General features: G+C 37.2%; 1 protein-coding gene across 1 annotated transcript; it reads left to right on the top strand.

The window, feature by feature from the left end:
• Nucleotides 1-3,014: 3,014 nt before the first annotated feature.
• ibsp (integrin-binding sialoprotein) lies at nucleotides 3,015-17,563 on the top strand. The gene is given in 7 exon segments (NM_001145744.1): nucleotides 3,015-3,044; nucleotides 5,656-5,721; nucleotides 7,215-7,256; nucleotides 9,924-10,007; nucleotides 11,679-11,714; nucleotides 13,884-14,009; nucleotides 16,689-17,563. Coding segments are annotated over 6 exon segments (744 nt in total). The 5' UTR covers nucleotides 3,015-3,044; nucleotides 5,656-5,667; the 3' UTR covers nucleotides 17,091-17,563.
• Nucleotides 17,564-19,562: the final 1,999 nt, after the last annotated feature.

Genomic DNA, 19,562 nt, shown 5'->3' with positions numbered 1-19,562 from the left:
AACATTTACATTGACCCTTTGCATAGCAAAAAATCAGTTTATTTGTAATTATTTTCTCTAACAGCTTTTTAAATATTCAGCATACATTGTGGAGCTACACAGTTATACAGTATATTTGATATATTCACAAAGAAAATAGTGGAGTATTCAGCATGCATCTGGGCTGTTTACTAATAAGTCATGCAGCATGTGAATAAAGAGCAAAGCTGGCTAAACAAGGTACATTTTTATACAGTTTTGTACAGAAATAGTTGTTTTGTATTAGTATCATAAATCTGATTATATTGGCGAATAAATGGCTACTGTAATAGGCTTAATCATTCTTCTAAATAAATGGCAATTACGTCATCTCAACAAAAAGAATGTAGAAATTAAATGCGCTCTACAAAAATTTATGTAACTTTATGGTCAATGTACCATTCACCAAGCTGACAGCTTGAGGTATCTTTATTGTGTGGAATAATGCAATTACAAATTATATTCAAAGTAAATATCCAGTCACATATAACACTAACAGCCTACAGCAGATAATGTGTATAATTAAAGTATAATTTGTATATTTATGAGTGAGGTGGGAGCCCCAAAGACTAGTGAGTCCTTGTATAAATTATGCTGTACCCACCTTAATGTATCAGTAAAAGGCAACAGCATATATTCACCAACATTTCAAAATTACATACAAAGATATGTGAATGAGCAAGACAGGTGTGCTGGTCAATTCATACAGGGCCATCAATGCACTGTATATAGGATTCTTTAAAAAAAACTTTGTCTGAAAGATGTGAAAGAAGGGGAATCCTTGGACATGTAAATTCCCAGGCCTGGATTTGTGGCAAGGCCACAAAGGCCCGGACCTATGGCGGCATAAATTTAGGGGCAGCATGCTGCCCAGCTGCAAGTAAAATGTGCTCACATATGGAGCACTGGGGACGGGTTGCACAAAAAACTTCAGCGCGTCCCGTCCCCAGTGATCTGTATCTGATCAAAAAGGATGCGCATGATCCTTGGTGCGGCGGGGAGGCAAGAATGAGGCATCCTTTGGGCGCTGCAAAGTGAAATCCGGTGCTGTAAATTCCGGAACTCTACTAAATCACTTCTCACTGAAAGAGAGGTAAAATCCCTGGGGGTGTCAAATTAGTAGGTCAAAGTGATGTTAGTCTCTTACCTGCTACCCTGGATTGGTGTTCCTCTCCGCAAAATGCACCGGCATGAGGTACTGTATGCTGAGAGCCTCATGCCACCTTCTTTCAGTCTTTCCTGTTGGGTTTGGGTGAATGCATGTGCACCCTCCTAAAAAGAATGAAAGAGTAGCACATATGTGCCAATAATAAAAAGTCATCTGTCTGACTATTCTAAGGGGCACATTTACTAATCCACGAATCCGAATGGGAAAAATTCGGATTGGAAACGAACATTTTGCGACTTTTTCGTATTTTTTGTGATTTTTTCATCGCCGTTACGCCGTTGTCGCAACTTTTTCGTAGCCGTTACGACTTTTGCGAATTGTCGCGACTTTTTCGTAGCCGTTACAATTTGCTCGTATATTGTTGCAACTTTTTTGCATTGAGCGCTCGTAAACGGCGGGCAAACCTTTCAGACTTTGCATGATTTTGGAAGCCTCCCATAGGACTCAATGGCACTCTGCAGCTCGAACCTGGCCCAAGGAAAGTCATGATACTGAAGCTTGAATGAATCCGAAAGCAACGGCTACGAAAAAGTCGCGACAATTCGCGCAAGTTGTAACGGCTACGAAAAGTTGTGACAATTTATGAAAAAATCGTAACAGCTACGAAAAAGTCGCGACAATTTACAAAAAAATCGCAAAATACAGATCATTACGAAAAAAACGCATTTGGACGCTTTTCGGACGTTCGTGGATTAGTAAATGTGCCCCTAAGTATCAGTATCTCAGTACCATGTTAAAATGGTGTAAAAGAAGGACCTAGATATAACATGAGGTACATGTTAGGCTATGGTCCATAATAAAATGATTTAACAAACCTATGATGTTTCCTAATCTATAAGGCTGAGACACTGTCAGCAATGATGGGTAGAGTGGGCTAATTATACTAAGCTCTCTATACAATTTTACACTAACTGTTCTCATTAAGCCATGTTTCATTAAACCAATTGTTCTATTTGGCTTATGCAAAACATACTGGGGGTCATTTATAAAATTTGTGCATTGCAAAATTATTCACACAGTGAACATATTTGCCCTGCCCATGTTTACATTTATAAAGCATGACATGAGTGGCGCATTTAATGTGCAAACATAATTGCAAATTTTTTATTAGCAGTGTGAATGTATGTGCACATTCTGCGTCCAAGTTACGCCACAACTTTAGTGGCTGAAAAAATATTCCCTAAACTGATTTCACAAATTGCAAATTTATGTTCGCACAGAAAAAAAATCGGCACTATATTTGTGCACAATAAACACGCAAAGAGGGAATGCTCATGCAAATTAAAATCTTATTTCACTTCAAATCGCAGAAAAAGGAAAGACAGGCACAGCAGTGCAAAATGTAATCATTTAGCTGAAAACATGCGGAAACAACCATTTGCAAATCCCCCACTATAGGTGTACACTGCTTATGAGAATACAAATAGACTGTAAAAAGTAGAACTGGCTGTAAAAACAGTATAAGAGTCCAAATTTTCAATGCTATAAAAAAAACATGCAGAAAATGCAATGCTTGTTTGAAAATTATAACTTAAAATAGTTTTGAAGTGACTGCTATGTCCAGCAGCATCATTATATGCTGGCATTGGGAACCAAGCCCTTTCCAGAAACCTTAGCCCTTCAATTATACTGAATGAAACAAACATATTGACATTCTAGGGATGCCTTTTGTAAACTGTGTGGCCATATTCACTGTTGACATTACGGGGTCTTACAGTGAGAACCTGCTAATGACATCACACACGCAATTTGATTGGCTGGAAATGAACAAGGGAGTTTATTTTGCAACTACCCAAGCCAACAAATCCAAATAAATCTGTGCTTATTCATTCCTGCTTCAGAATACCACTAGGAAAAGGTAGGTGGGAAGCTACATACTGTATACTTTACTTTTGCTATAATCATGCTGTACTTATTTGCAATATATATTCAGGTTATATGTGCATATTCTTTTCTTTATATAATGCATAATGGGCTATCTAAATTATGTATCTAGAAATTTTTAATAGAATGTTAGCAGATTGATCTAATTTTATTTCCAAAAAAAAAAAAAAATGAAAATTAACTAAATATTGAAGTATGAACACTGCCATTATTAGCAAGTCTTTCAAATTAATGCAAATTCCTTCCTAAGAAAAAAAACAACTTTCTGTTACTATTAATAAAAACTGGAAAAATGAATCCCAAAAATAAAATCAAAGGATACAAAAAAAATAATAGAATTCCTAAAATCTCTTAGCTGCACAGGTTTTAATACATTGTATCATATAATAAAATTATCATTATATATATATTTTTTTATATTTTTATTTTACAGTAGGTAGATATTTAAATATGGATTGCTGTTAACACCCACATGAACTTCTTAATAAATAGTTATTAAATTGGCATCCTGTCGTAAAATAAACATGGGTGTGACAGTAAAACAAGGCTCATGTCATAGAGAAAAATCCAGTGATTTAATTTTGATAAAAAAAAAGCTTCAGTGATTCCCTTTTTAGCTAGTTCCTGGCCGATGACAAACCTATAAAGAACAATCAGTTTACCTTCAGGTTATCTTTTAGTTGTTATAGAATGGGCTGTTCTTATAAAGTTTTCAATTGGTCTCATTTTTTTTATAGTTTTTTTTAGTTATTTGCCTTCCTCTTTTGACACCTTCTAGCTTCAAATGCAGGTCACTGACCCCAGGAGCCAAAAAACTAGTCCTCTGTATTGTTATTGTTTCTTTGTATTATTTATCTTTCTATGTAGGCCCTCCTCTATTCATATTCCTGTCTCTCTTTCATATAACTGCCTGGTTGCTAGGTTAAATTAGACCCTAGCAACCAGATAGCTGCCCAAATTCCACATTGAAGAGCTTCTAAACAAATAGCCAATTAAATAAAAAAAAACACAAATAACAAAGAATAAAGACCAATTGCAAATTGTCTCAGCACTCTCTACATCATACTAAAAGTTAATTTGGTCAACTTATAAGTTAGCTTATAAGTGCCTTCTTGTTGTGTTAAAGAGGCGTAAACCTAAAATATAAATCATTTATTTTAACATCCATTATTGTCATACACAAGAATATAACTTCATTTTCAGGACTTCACCAGATCTGTTTTTCACAGTTTGCATCCTTCCCACTTGTGAGTGCAGGTCCTTGCTCTTCAGAATGCAGAACAGACTATTAAAGAGACGTACTTGAACAGGTTGTCTCATTGGCAACCCATTATGTCCATTTATATTTACAATATGACAAGTACCCCCTCTTTAGTGTATGAGGGTGTGGATGGTGTAGCCAAAGATTTCAAGCTCAAAATAGGTAGCCTTTTTTATAGAAGTGACTGACTTAGCTAAACTGCTCTTCTCATATTCTCCTACAGCAGAGTTATTAAGACAAACGTTCAAACCCACTTTTGAGATCCAACATTATGGTTACAGATTTATGAATACAAGGCTGTAAGTCACAGAGTTTGATTTCAAATAGATATCTAAGGAACAAAATAATTGAGCATTCACCATCAAATCGCAATCTAATTGGCCTGCAGATTGAATTATGGAAGAGTGAATGATACAACCTTGCTTAATACCCTGAGGTCTTCTAATGATCTATACACATTATAAGGAAGTAAAATACTGAATATTTTATTTTTCATAATAAAAACAAATGACATTTTAACAAACTCTCAACTGCAGAGTCATTCGATATGTCCATTTATTTTGAAATGTAAATGCTATTCCATTAACTATAATGATGTTTGTAGATATATAAGCTCATTTACAAATACAATTTGCTATATTGTTTACCCAGAATTCAGCATTCTCCCCCACAATTCTAGCACAACTGCAGCTATGATGGGAACAGAACCTGACCTAATTGAGCTTAAATTAAATAAACACAATTTCTCATTGCAGTTTGATAGGAATCCAAAACTATTGTGCAAAACATTATAGGAGTAGGGAATGTGTAATTTCTGGGGATCGGTGACAAAATGATATCTGAGCGTGATTCTATAGTCACATGTCGGCTGTGCCTATGGATGCAACTATGGATGCAGTGGGAAATTACTGCTAGCTTGAATGTGGCAGCATCTCCAGGGTTCTCCTGCATCAGTAGGTACACTTGTACATTATTCAGAATTTGAGATCCTTTGGGCAAAACTATAGGGAAGTGCAAGGAGCATCTTTGAACACATGTACCTGTGCAATGACTGCATCCATTTTTGAATGACCACAACTTAATTTATGGTTGTATATGAGCCCTATAGTTTACTAACTGATCAACTCACATCATACAACATTTTTATACAAATGTTTTAGATAATAGATTTATGTTATTGTTAATTATGCTCTTGCGCTGTGTGAGGGTATTGTATTAAAGATCAGGGGGCCACGTGAGGACTCCAAGCCAATCACTGGATTTACAATGTATTGCAGAGAGATTGCAGAGACTATACTAAATTATTCTTATAAATGTCTTTCAGAAAAGTACAAGAATGAAGACAGCTTTAATTTTTCTCTTTTTGTTGGGTTTGACCAGCTCATTTTATGTAAGTAATGGGGATGTTTTTCTTCATAATAGAACTGTCAGACCTCTGTGTTGATAGATAGATTTGTGTATTCCTACTGACAGACATACTGAAACTACCCCATGCAATAGTTACTAATCACATTAGAAGGCAAAGTTATTAAAGGGTATATACCCTTTCAACATCTTGTATATCTTGCTGGGCAGAGAGCATTACCTTTTTTGAAAAACATCCTCTCATCACATTATCACCAGTTTCCATATTTATCATTTCTTTTATAGTATTCTGTGTGAAAATAACTGGAACTGGTTGAGGTTAGGAAACTGAAACATGTTAGCCAGACACCAGTAGGGAAAGTGAGAATGTGAGAAGAAATATCCAGTGCATGTATGAACTGGTCTAAAGGGGGAACATGTAGACAAGGGGTCCTCAAACTTTTTAAGCAGGGGGCCAGTTCATGGTCCCTCAGACTGTTGGGGGGCTGGACTATAGTACTCAAACTACGCCCCCCCCAGCTCCAGCTCTCCAGCTGCAGGGTCACACTAAGGCCTGCTCCTGCATCCTCCCTCTCTCTGCTGCGTCCTCCCACTCCCTGCTGCGTCCTCTCTCTCCCAGCTTCCCGCTCCCAGCCCCACCTTCCGCTCCCCCCTGCGTCCTCTCTCTCCCAGCTCCCCCCTCCCGCTCCCAGCCCCACCTTCCGCTCCCCGCTGCATCCTGACTCTCCCAGCTCCCCCGCCCCCCTCCTGCTCCCAGCTCCCCCATCCCGCTCCCCGCTGCTTCCTCTCTCTCCCAGCTCCCCACTCCCCGCTGCGTCCTCCCTCTCCCAGCTCCTCCGCCCCCTCCTGCTCCCAGCTCACCCCTCACACTCCCCACTGCGTCCTCTCTGTCCCAGCTCCCCTGATCCGTCCATCCTTCCTCTCCCAGCTCTCCCGCTGCCAGGGTAAATTACCCTGGAGGCAGGACCCGGCCCGCGGACCGTAGTTTGAGGATTCCTGTAGACTATTACTAATGTTAGTTTTTCCTTTTTCATGAATCGTGGCTTTTAGCACTAAAAATTGTGGATTTTACTAATTACACTAAAACTCAAAAACGTGATTTATTAAGCAAAAAAAACTGTAACAAACTGTAACAAACTTTTTGTTTTAATTTGTAAGCACATGAAAAATCTTAAGAAACTGTTTTATTACAGTAAAAAGGAAATCATTTTTAAAAAATGAAGGTCTATTTTATTAAAATGGAGTCAACGAGAGATGTCATTCTCGTAATTCAGAAATTTCTGGATATCAGGTTTTTCGGATAACAGATTCCGCAACTGTATAACGCTTCTGAAAATATCTGGTCATGTGATTTATTTCAAAAGAAGCTACTGAGTTGCCGGGCTGTATAGTAGATAGATAGATTTCTCTATTTCAAAATATGCAATTGAATAGCATTATTAGCAAAATGTGGCAACAGTTTTCCACACTGAATCTATTGCAGAACATTTTTTTTAAATGCTACTTTAATTCTTTTAGATTAATCGATTCCAAAGGAGGTGGAAAGACGATGAAGGAAAAGTATGTAAAATTATGTATCCCTTTTGTGAACATGAATGTAAGGCCGCATGTTAGAAAATAAATAATACATGGTATATGTATGCACATTAAATAAAAATGAAGTAACATTTTAAAATGTAATTGCTTGTAGACATTTTCTAAAAATGAATAATGGTTTATATCCCATACCTCCTATATATAAAATCATAAAATCAACTGTATAGCGTTATATATATATATTTTCATATACAATTAATTACTTAAAAAATTACAATAATGCTAGGGAAAACAACATTTACCAAATGTCTACAGTGTTTCCTGTATCCCATTGATACGTTGTAATCTTACTTTGTAGTCCCAACATTTTGTTGATATTTAACTTTGGCAAAGGTTGCCCTGAAAAAGTGTTAAATACATACATACTTACATACATACAGTATATATATATATATATATACATACATACTTACATACATACAGTATATATATATATATACATACATACATACTGAGACACGAAATATTATAGAAAACACTGCACACAACAGGTCTTGTGCAATAAAATCAAATAGGCTTTATTTAAATTCCCACCTTAGGGGGTGTTTTATCAATTTTTCTTGATTTTGAGCTTAAAAAACTTGAATTCTGGGTTACCGTTTGTTCGCTCCAATGTGTGGTATTTATTAAGAGCAAAAACACAAAAACTCAAATGAGAAAATTTGGCATCTAAAAGTTTGCAAATTTCTACAGTACATGGGAGTTGCCATAGGCAAAGTCAAGCTGTATTCTCAAACTTAAATTTTTTGAGTTTTTATTCAATTTAGAAAAATAAACTCAAATTCACAAACTCGAAAATTGATAAATAAGCTCATTAGTGCCCTTTCTCAAGGGAAACAAACAATGAAAAACCCATTGTTTGTTACGGTTGATTTGTGATTTTGAGTTTGTTTTTCTAAATCGAATAAATTCACATATGGAATGGTCGTTTATTTATTAATAAGGAAAACTAATTTATATATATATATATATACACAGGTATAGGACCCGTTATCCAGAATGCTCGGGACCAAGGGTATTCTGGATAAGGGGTCTATCCGTAGTTTGGATCTCCATACCTCAAGTCTACTAAAAAATCAATATAATATTAATTAAACCCAATAGGATTGTTTTGCATCCAATAAGGATTATTTATCTTAACTGGGATCAGTTACAAGGTACTGTTTTATTATTACAGAGATAAAGGAAATAAGTTTTAAAATTCTGAATTATTTGATTAAAATGCAGTCTATGGGAGACGGGCTTTCCATAATTCGGAGCTTTCTGGATAACGGGTTTCCGGATAAGGGATCCCATACCTGTATATATACAATGTGATATTTAATAAATTGAAGAATTTGCTAGATATGTTTTGGTGTCACTCCTACCTCCCTTTTTAATTATTGTTACAAAGCAATGTTACAAGATATGTTTGGACACAAGTTATTCAGCCAAGATTAGTAATGGCAAAGTTATTACTCTGTTACTGCTGTAGTAACAAAAAATACAACCCCTTATATATTTTGGGGGCTCTAAATTCTTATTGCGTAATTTAAAGGAAATGAATCAACAATCATCCAGTTCTGAATCCACGGCTACATTTACTAAATATATTCATTTGTAAGGCTGGGGGGGGTGGGAGAGATGCAGTGTGCCAGGAGATGAATGTGGAAAATATGCCGTAATCGTGCATGTGTGGGTTTACCAGCTAAATATAAATTGGCAGGGGAGCGCTACAATTACATAATTACAGAGGACGACCTCACACACCTTCAGTAGTTTGAAAAGCAAGAAGAGAGCAGGCAGCTAGTAAATTGCTACTCGATTTTCTACCTCAGAAATAAAAGTTTCAATCCTTTTTTTATGAAGCAAGAAAGTAGTTCAACAATATAGTTTCTGCTTTATTTTTTTTAAAGATAGCCCTTTACTTGAACTTATTTAATGACTATTTTGAGAGAAAGAGAGAGAGGGACATTTGTGGTGAGATAACCATCCCTTGCTTACCATATGTCATTGGGCTGGAGGCACAAAAGGGATTTTCTTCTTAGACCATATATTGACTGTAATGTGAACTGCCTGAAAGCCCCAGTACTTGTGGTTCTTGGCCTGGAAATGCACACTATTTTAATCTATTTAAGGATTTGTTCCCACTGCAGATTCTTTTTTTACAAGTAAATATAGCTTTTACTAGCAGAAGTAAAATCGCCACAACCCTGGACAATTTCACTATATTTAGATGAATGGTAAGCAAACTCCATTATAAGTGAAAAGCCCCCATAATGCACTGCTTTTGCACACTTTCCTTACTGAAGTTCAGGTTGACCAGCAACTGAATGAGTCTTTAAGATAATTCAGTGCTGCTAAATAAAGCTTTTCTAATTAATTAACCTTCAGGTTTTGCATCTACTTTCTTACCCAGTGTAAACTTGATATAGAAGGCGATATAAGGCAAATGTTGAACAGTTTATGGTTAGTCAAGCATTATGTAAGGCAGTTTAGCAGAATATATACTGAGGCTTTTTTGTTCGCATAACCAAGAGTTATTTGTCCGTTAACCAAATCATTATATTAGATAGAGTGATGTAGAGTGTTTAGATCCAGAACATATTATTAATTTATTTTAACCTGTTTTAAAATGTACATTTTCTTTAGATATCAAGGAATAAATATGGATACAACTTTTATCGATCCCTGTACATGGAACCACGTTTTAGGCAACACTTCAACTATGCTAAGGTAGGTACATATCTCCAAATTTAACATATATAGTGAGTTTGTTTTTGCTAGGTTAATATAAATAAACCCTTTTAAATTGGGCCTAATTTCCCCTGGGTGTAGCTGGGCACATTGTGGCTATATGGTCCCCCAAACTCACCTCACAAGTAGCAACTTTGTCTTGCAAGTTACAGTATCTGCATGCATACTATAGGGCTAATTCACTGAAGTGCGTTAAAACGTGCGTTATTTATAGCATGCGTTAAAATTTTTATCGCGTCTAATTTTCCGTGTCTTAAGGCACGATTCACTAAAAGCATACTTGCGTTAATTTACGCGCGATACTGCATGCGTTATTTTAGTCGCGAAGACTATTTTCGTGCAGTATTTGCCGGTACATGTGCTAATCAACTCACCGCGTATAAATAGTCTCCATGTTAGCCATTGACGGAATGTGCGCTAATCAACGCCCCGCGTACAAATAGCCGCGTATAAATAGTCGTGCGAATAAACGCTAGCCATATTAGCCATACATGCCATTACTTTCGGAAAATTACTGTACTGAAAATGACCATTTCCCTGCAAACTGGAGGCTGCATCACTCTAGGGCCAACACATACTTGAATAAATAACACAGCAAAGTCCATATTGTGTTGCCAAAAGCTCATTAACTGTACTTTTCTATAATTACCACCTGTCCCAAGTAGGTGTTAATTTTCGCATAGACTATTGCGCTATTTAGTGTTTGTGAATCATGCGTTAGTGTTATTTCGGTGCGCAAATTAACGCATGCGTTAAAATTAACGCATGTGGTAGCGTGAAATTTAACGAATGCGATGTGCGACTTAACACACCCAGTAATACTGTAGTGAATCGCGCTATTTTAACACAAAAAAGCATGTAATAAAAATTAATGCACTTTAGTGAATCAGCCCTAATATGTTTCATGTTTCATGCATTTAGCTTTTCATTTGTATTCATGGTTTGTATATACAGGTATGGGACCTGTTATCCAGAATGCTTGGGACCTGGGTTTTCCTGATAAGAAATCTTTCTGTAATTGTGATCTCCATACCTTAATCCCACTAAAAATATTTTAACATTAAATAAACCCAATAGGATAGTTTTACCTCCAATATGGGTTTATTATATTTTTGTTAGGATCAAGTACAAGGAAAAAGGAAATCATTTTTAAAATGAATGAATTCTGAATTACTTGATTAAAATTAAGTCTATGGGAGATTCTGTAATTCAGAGCTTTCTGGATAACAAGTTTCCAGATAATGGATGCCGTATCTGTAGTACTAACAGAACCCACAAGACCTGATGCTTCAAAGAGATTAAATAAAAACACTTCCAAAAGTCAGAACAAGGATTTTTAAATGCAATTAATAAAATGATTTTAATAATTTTATTTTGTAGATGACAAATTAAAAAGATACAAGGCATATTTAATGCATTTTTGGTTTCAATTTCCTTTTAATATCTATAATAAATTACTATATATAACATTGAGGTTAGCCATACTATTTCTATGACTATATATATAGTATATATATAGTATATATATAGTCCCAAAGTTATTCCAGTTTTGTCTTTCTATAGAATCACATAATACATGCAATAGATTTTATAATTTCCCTATAATATTGTGTGTGTTGAGTGCTTCATTTTAAATCTGTTTCTGTTTAGGGTGGCAGCTCATCAGAAGAAGATAGCTCAGATGAGGTAAAGAATCTGGGTTTCATTTTTTTCAGTCGGAAATTCTGTAATTAAGTTTCCATGTTATGGTGTTTCCACTATTTTTTCATCTGTTTTGCTCCAGATCAACATCTGTAAATCAGCCTGTTATAATTGCTAAATAACACTACTTGATAAATGTGCAGTGTTGTGCAATATACATTTTTGTCATTGTAGCAAAATATATATCCATTTTAAAATCAGTATGTAATTGCTTGATGTTGAACAGTGAAATAATGATTATTGTGATTGTTTGGGGTCAATGCATAAGACAAATACTGTGTTACAATAATGAGACCCACCTTTGCCTGGCAGAAAGTGTGTCAAAAAAATCTTTGCATAAAGAGAACACTATGGGGCTGATTTACTTACCCACGAACGGGTCGAATGGAGTCCGATTGCGTTTTTTTCGTAATGAACGGTACTTTGCGATTTTTTCGTATGTTTTGCGATTTTTTCGGATTCTTTACGAATTTTTCGTTACCAATACGATTTTTGCGTTTTTACGCAAAAATCGTATTGGTAACGAAAAATTCGTACAGAATCCAAAAAAATCGCAAAACATACGAAAAAGTCGCAAAATGTTCGTTTTCAAGTCGGAACTTTTCCAATTCGGGTCGGATTCGTGGGTTAGTAAATCAGCCCCTATTTCTATGGGATTTGGAAGTTTTATAGCTAAAAAAGCTGCCTGGGGATTTAAGTTGTTTGATGCCGCTAAAATTATGTTGGTAAAAAGGCTGCATGAAGTCTTATCATACACAAAAGAACAAGATAATTAGAAATGTGAAAACTCCTGTGATGTTTCCCTGGCCTTGCTTAGCTTTCTTATTTCAGTCATTTTGCTAATCATATAAAGGCAATGCCACCTTGGGTGTTCTCTTCATTCAATATCACTGCCAGTTACCAAGGATTGCTTTCTAATGACTTTAGAGCAAAGCATTGTAGACTGGTGCTGACCAGAGAATATTGCGAACAATTTCCCAAAATTCAGTTTTAATTTCATCTGATAATAGTTACCTGAGGGGATACACAGAGTCAGACACCCATTTATTTAAGTAGAAACCAATCCTTGCTGACCAGCAACAGTCAATTACCACTAAACTAGCTTTTACCATTAATATTTAAGGATACAAAACTCAAGCATAGTAAAAAGGACTTTTGACTATATCTACTGTGATCCAAATGAGTAATTGGCTATAATCTCAGTCATGCATCTAAATCTACATTAGATTCTAACCTGCCCATATATACCCTCATGTGAGCAGTTTGGCAAATTAGTTCTTTCTGCCTGACCATTTGACCTGACCTGTTGCTACACGTCGGCAGGTACGTTGTGCTTCAGCAGATGAGAAAGCGGAGAGTATCTATTAATGCAGTTCAGGCTAATGGTTCTTTGTTTTTAAGCTGTTGGCCCAGATGAACAGACACTATAGAGAATCAGACAGTGTATGGCCAACTAAAGCACTGGTTGCCAAACTGTCAGCTTTCCTAGGAGTGGTGAGGACAATGCCGCTCTAGATATTTATAGTACTACTATGTTTTTATATAACCTTACTATAAAGTTAGGAAGCCCTGACCAGTGTTAAAGGGGTGCTTAGACCCAGAAGAAAGTCAGAAGACCATTTTGTAATTTAAAGGATAATTACATTTTGAAGATGTTTTTGTCTTTATAAGGGGAAAATTTATAAAGCTGATAAAAGAAGTGGTTGATAGAATACACCAAACTTTGCCACTAAAATGCCATGGCACACCATATAATTTAGTGTGTAAAATTCTCACATAAGAAAAAATGCTAATGTGATGAAATAATGAAAAACTGAGCTATTTGTTACAATTTCTACACATCTTTTGAAACCACTTTTTCACTATAATTAATTTGTCCCATTAGCCTGAATGGGTTACACCAGGTCTGAGGAGGAGTAAAATAATAATTAAATTATAGCATTAGTCTGCGATAAAATAAATGACACCACCAATACTATGATAAACTCTGTTTGGCATAAATCATTCTCAAACAGTTTTATAAATAGATCCCTTAGACTGTTTACCTTTTTTTCTGCACCTACTAAATACTAAAACATCAGTAGGTTTCATTTTGTGTTTTTTTACTGCTTGATTTTTATTTGCTAGAGTGATTCCTTGATTTCTCTTTGCTAGGGTGATTCCGATGAACAAGGCATAAATGGAAAAGCAGATTCTCAAGGAAATGGCGCAAACACTTCTGAGGGAAAGGGGGCAGCTGAAGGGGCAGATTCAGAGGAAGAAGAAGAAGAAGCTTCAGAAGTAAAATTACATTTGTGTTGTATGTATGTATGTATGTATGTATAACTTTATTTATAAAGCGCCACAAGGGTATGCAGCGCTGTACAGTCTTACAGAATACAAAATTACACACAGGGAGGACGAGTGATATAATAAATAAATACAATAAATACATATATGTATATATATAAGTGCCATGTGGTATGAGACACAGTAGGAAGGAGGTCCCTGCCCCGTAGAGCTTACAATCTGAGTGGTTGGGTAACATACAGGCACAAACTGGAAGGTAAGAGTGCATCAGGTATGGGCATTTGCCCATAAGCGCAGGACTGGGCAAAATAATGTCTTAGTGCTCCAGAAGGTAACAGCTGAGTTTTTTCTTAAAGAGAGTGGGTGAGTTTTCCCTACGGAGGGATTCAGGGATAGAGTTCCAGAGGTAAGGAGCAGCAAGATAGAAAGGTTTAAGATGAGAGAGCGCAGTGGGTGTGGATGGTGTAAAGAGACGGAGGCTCTGAGAGGAGCGGAGGAGACGACCAGGAACATGTAGGGAGACCAGTGAAGAAATGTAGTGAGGAGCAGAGGAGTGAAGGGCTTTGAATGTTAGCAGAAGGATTTTATAAGCTATCCTTTGCTTGACAGGCAGCCATGCTAGTGAGCTTAATTGAGGCTGAGCAGGTTCCCTCTTAGGAGAGAGCAGGAGGATCCTGGCAGCAGAGTTTAAGATTGATTGCAGGGGAGAGAGGTGGGAGTCTGGGAGGCCGTTTAGTAGGAGATTGCAGTAATCTAAGCGGGAAAGGATAAGGGCATTAGTGTTTTAGCTGTTACTTGTGAAAGAAAGGGGCGTATCTTGGCAATATTGCGAAGGAAAAAGCGGCAGGTTTTGGCAGTGTTATTAATATGGTTAGAGAAGGAGAGAGACTGGTCAAAGATAACCCCAAGGCAGCGTGCAGAATTTACAGGGTTGATGGTCATGCCATCAATAGTAATGGTGAAAGGAGGAGGAGGGCCAGGTTTGGGTGGGAAGACCATGAGCTCTGTTTTAGCTAGTTTAAGTTTGAGCTGGCGTCGGTTCATCCAGGAGGAGATAGCCAGGAGGCAGTTACCAATCTGGGTTTGAGCATCAGCGGTTAGTGCAGGGGTGTCTAAATATATCTGGATGTCATCTGCATATAAGTGATATTTAAGACCAAAAGAAGAAATAAGGTCTCCTAGAGAGAGAGTGTACAGGGAGAACAGCAGGGGACCAATCACAGAGCCCTGAGGCACCCCCACACTAAGCGGAACCGGGGTAGAGGATTTGTTAGTAAGAGCGACAGAGAAGGAGCGGTTAGAGAGATAGGAAGAGAACCAGGATGCTGCTTGATCCCAGATACCCAGAGAATGGAGAATTTGTATAAGAATAGAATGGTCGACAGTATCAAAAGCAGAGGAAAGGTCTAGGAGAATGAGGACCGAGTAGCGTCCTTTGGCCTTGGCAGTCTGGAGATCATTTGCCACTCTACATAAGGCCGTCTCAGTGGAGTGCGCAGGCCGAAAACCAGACTGCATAGGGTCCAGCAGATTATGGGTGCAGAGGAAGTTAGTTACACGAGAAAAGACAAGACGTTCCAGGAGTTTAGAGGCTAGGGGCAGGAGAGAGACAGGACGGTAGTTAGAAGAGTAAGTATAACCTTACTCTTCATTCACTTCTATTATGATGTTACATCTAGCCTATAAGAATAAACTTTTCATAACCACATTCAGCTCAGTATTTAAATAGTATAAAGAAATTACCAAACAAAAAATTTGCCCCAGGTGCACCAGTCCCAAACCCTCTGCCAAAGGTGCAAATAACTGTATCCATCTATCTCAAAAAAAGAACAGGTCTTATATGTTTTGTGCTTTAATGGCACTTAGCCACAGCCTCATGATTAGAGCCTATGACTAAATGCTGTTAGAGCACGAAGAGCTGGGCCGCAACCCACGGGTTTACAAGCATGTTAGACGGGTTTGGGCTGACAACACAACATCAAAAGCAGGTCGCGAGTGGATGCGGGTTGAGCCCTTCTGCCTCCCTTCCTGCCATGACCTAACTGAGCACCACTTCCAGGTCCAGCAGTGTCTATTTATAAGTGGGTGCCTGCCCTTTCAGTGATGTCATAGGCAGGTTGGGTCTATAAATAGACACAAAGCTGTGGGCCGGGTCAGGTGCGGGTGGAGAAGGGGCCGGTTAGGGTTGGGTGTGGGTCGACCCCCACATTACTAGGAAGGCAATTGGGAAGCAGCTTCAATAAAGATTTTTGTTTTTACTTCATATTTTTGGTGGCCTTTGTGGTTCATTGAGTGCCTGTTCTTTTTTTTTGTGATGAATACATCTAGCCTACATACTATTTGTGCAACATATGTGAGGGTGTGTATGCACTTTAGGTCCCTGGGAGGAAACCGATAAAAATGGATATTATTAGTTACAGTTACATAACTTAAGCTTGTGTTTTGTATTCTTGCCCTATTTAAAGTCCTTTTTATAGATTCAATCAATGAGCTTCTAAGAAAAGTACCTTTGACTGAAAGTAAAAAAACGTTTTACTTTAGTTTGATTGGATTGTATGCTGGCTTGTGATTGGTTGAAGGGAGCACGTCCCTTACATAAATCTTTTTCATATATGAATACAGTATAATTGTGTATGTTTATGTGTATAATGGTTCTTCTGTCTTTAATAGGTGGAAGAAAATTCAGCCAGCCAGAATGAAACAGAAAGTAACGAAGTAGACACAACCACAAACAGTACCTCATTAGCAACTACACAAGAAATCACTACTGCCCCTTTCACTAGAGACCATGAAATCAATGGTGGCGGGGTGACTGGACCTCCCAGAGTTAGCTATGATGAAAATGGAGGCAATGAAGAAGGAAGCAATGGTGGCATTAGCAGTACTGCAACATATGAAACGGAAAGTATAAGTGTCCAGTATGAACATGGCTATGAGCATACTTATGATCATGAAAATGAAGTTGATTATAGAAGAATAAAAGGCGATAATTATGCACGGTATGAGGATGAGTACAATTACAGAAACCGCTACTATGATGAATATGCTCGACAATATGATTATTATCAGTAGATGCAACTGAAATTTGTCAAAATGGGGTGCAAGCTGAGCTTTACCAGAGGTTAGAGAGGATTGTGTTATTATATTTCTTTTGTTATAAAAACTTTGTATTGTGTATTGTTGTAAGCAACAATATAATATATATTATGTAACATAAGCCCTACATATTAGGTTGCCTATTTTAAAGGGACGTTATCATTCTTTACTAGGTTGACTCCTAGCATTTAGGCAGAGGCTATATTGGATACCCTTCTGGTTACTACAAAGGAATTAGTATCAGGTGTTGAAGCAATCATACATGCAACAGGATTCACTTGTTAGTGCCATTCACAAATGATTGTTATGTATGAAGAACATTCATGTAGCATTCAAATTAACCTCTGTAGCTGTCTTGTCAAGCACCATGCAATGCAATGCAATTTTGCATGACCCTGGTTTGGCAAAAGAAGTAAAACCTAGAAATAAAACATTCTGCTGTGGCAAAATACTTTCACACTAGGCATGTATGTGTGGTGTATGTGAACTTTAGGTGTATTGAATAAAAATGTGGCTTTTTGCTTGTTTGCTTCCATTCAGGTTGGTTTTACAATTTGTAACAAAGATAATTTTATTTCTTCAAGTTACGGTGGGGTCATATATTCTGCATTTTGTCTACAGAAATTGGCAGCAAATATCACTTTTTGTTTCAACAGTTGATTTTGTCATTTCCTAATTTTCTAGTGTAAGCTGCTTATAATGCAGTCTCTAACCCCAAGTACAAACTTGCTAAAATCTTGATGGTGCACCTCTGTGGGTCCAGAAGTTTCACTTTAATTATGGTGCAAATACACATAGCCCCATATTCCTGAAGTGTCAGCACAACAATAATAAAATTAATAAATCTTCACTTCTTCTGGACAAAGAAGGAGCTTAAGTATGTAATGAACCTTTGGGATTATTAATGTATCATTAATTAAAAAAAAGCAAAATCACAGTGAGGATTGTGATATTTAAGGCACACATTGTTTTTAAAAGAGTAGTTTACCTTAGTAGTAGCTTTTAGTATGATGAAGACTAGTGATCCCCAACCAGTGACTCGTGAGCAACATGTTGATGTTGCTCCCAGTGGCCTCAAAGTAGGTGCCTATTTTTAAATCTTTGGCTTGGAGGCAAGTTTTGGAAGCACAGTTTTACTCCAAGCACAGCCTCCTGCAGGCCAACAATCCACATGGGGATACCAAATAGCCAATCACAGTCCTTAATTTGCATCCCCAAAGAACTTTTTTCATGCTTGTGTTGCTCACCAACACTTTTTACATCGAAGTGTGGTTCACGGTTGAAAAAGGTTGGGTATTCCCCAGTGTAGACAGTGATATTGCATGACAATTTGCAATTAGTCTATTTAGATGCAGTTTATTACCACATTATTTTATACTCCCTCAGATGTGGCACAATCCAATTAGTGGGACGAAAAGCAGCAAAACATTTTAGGGAAACCTGTGGAAAAGCAGCAATGCTATTTTTTAAGCTTACCAGAGTTTTATACTGCCTGTTTGGTACACTCTAAAGCCACTTTTTTACACAACTGTATAATATGCCCTTAATGTTCGCCAAGTACATAGAGAACCAACACCATCTTTGTGCTGCGTAAATAATAATGATACTTTTTAGTGCAAGTAAAGAAAATTACATTACACTATTGCCCTGATACAACATTAACCTTGTAATGTGGAGCAAAAAGAATGCTGAACACCAATATGCATTTCTTTGTGACCAGCTATAGAACGTTTTAAATAAGCAAAAACCTTGTGTCTTATTAGCAACCTGAATCGAGGTCTTTATGTAACTAATACAAAAATTCTTTGGTTTAAACATTCTAACTATGAGTGTTTCAGGAAATGCAAAGGAAAAATATATGTAAGTGGTGCTGGATATATATGTATACACGTCTCTTTTGCCTCACAAAGGGTACATATTTCAGCACCTTAAGAAATCAGAAGCAACAGTTAATATGCCTATTACAGGTATAGGACCCGTTATCCAGAATGCTTGGGACCAAGGGTATTCCAGATAAGGGGTCTTTCTGTAATTTGGATCTCCAATTCTGAATTATTTGATTAAAATGGAGTCTATGGGAGATGGGCTTTCTGTAATTTGGAGCTTTCTGGATAATGGGTTTCCTCATAAGGTATCCCATACCTGTACTGTTATTAGGAAGACTGAAAAAAGATTTTACACAAATACATATTGCAAAAGTGCAAATGCGCCGTCAGGGCCAAATTTCTGAATAGGGCTTTCTGTAATTCAGAGCTTTCTGGATGATGGGTTTCCTCATAAGATATCCCATACCTGTACTGTTATTAGGAAGACTGAAAAAAGATTTTACACAAATACATATTGCAAAAGTGCAAATTTCTGAATAGGGCGCCCCGAGGCCGCCGCCTGCCCACCTGGACCAATAACAATAACAATCCCCCGCCCCCCTGCGCATGTGTGTCACTTAAC

This window comes from Xenopus tropicalis, chromosome 1, assembly GCF_000004195.4.
Source record: "Xenopus tropicalis strain Nigerian chromosome 1, UCB_Xtro_10.0, whole genome shotgun sequence".
Lineage (NCBI taxonomy): Eukaryota > Metazoa > Chordata > Amphibia > Anura > Pipidae > Xenopus > Xenopus tropicalis.
Note: the sequence above shows the minus strand (reverse complement) of the source record. Positions and strands in the feature narration are given on the sequence as shown.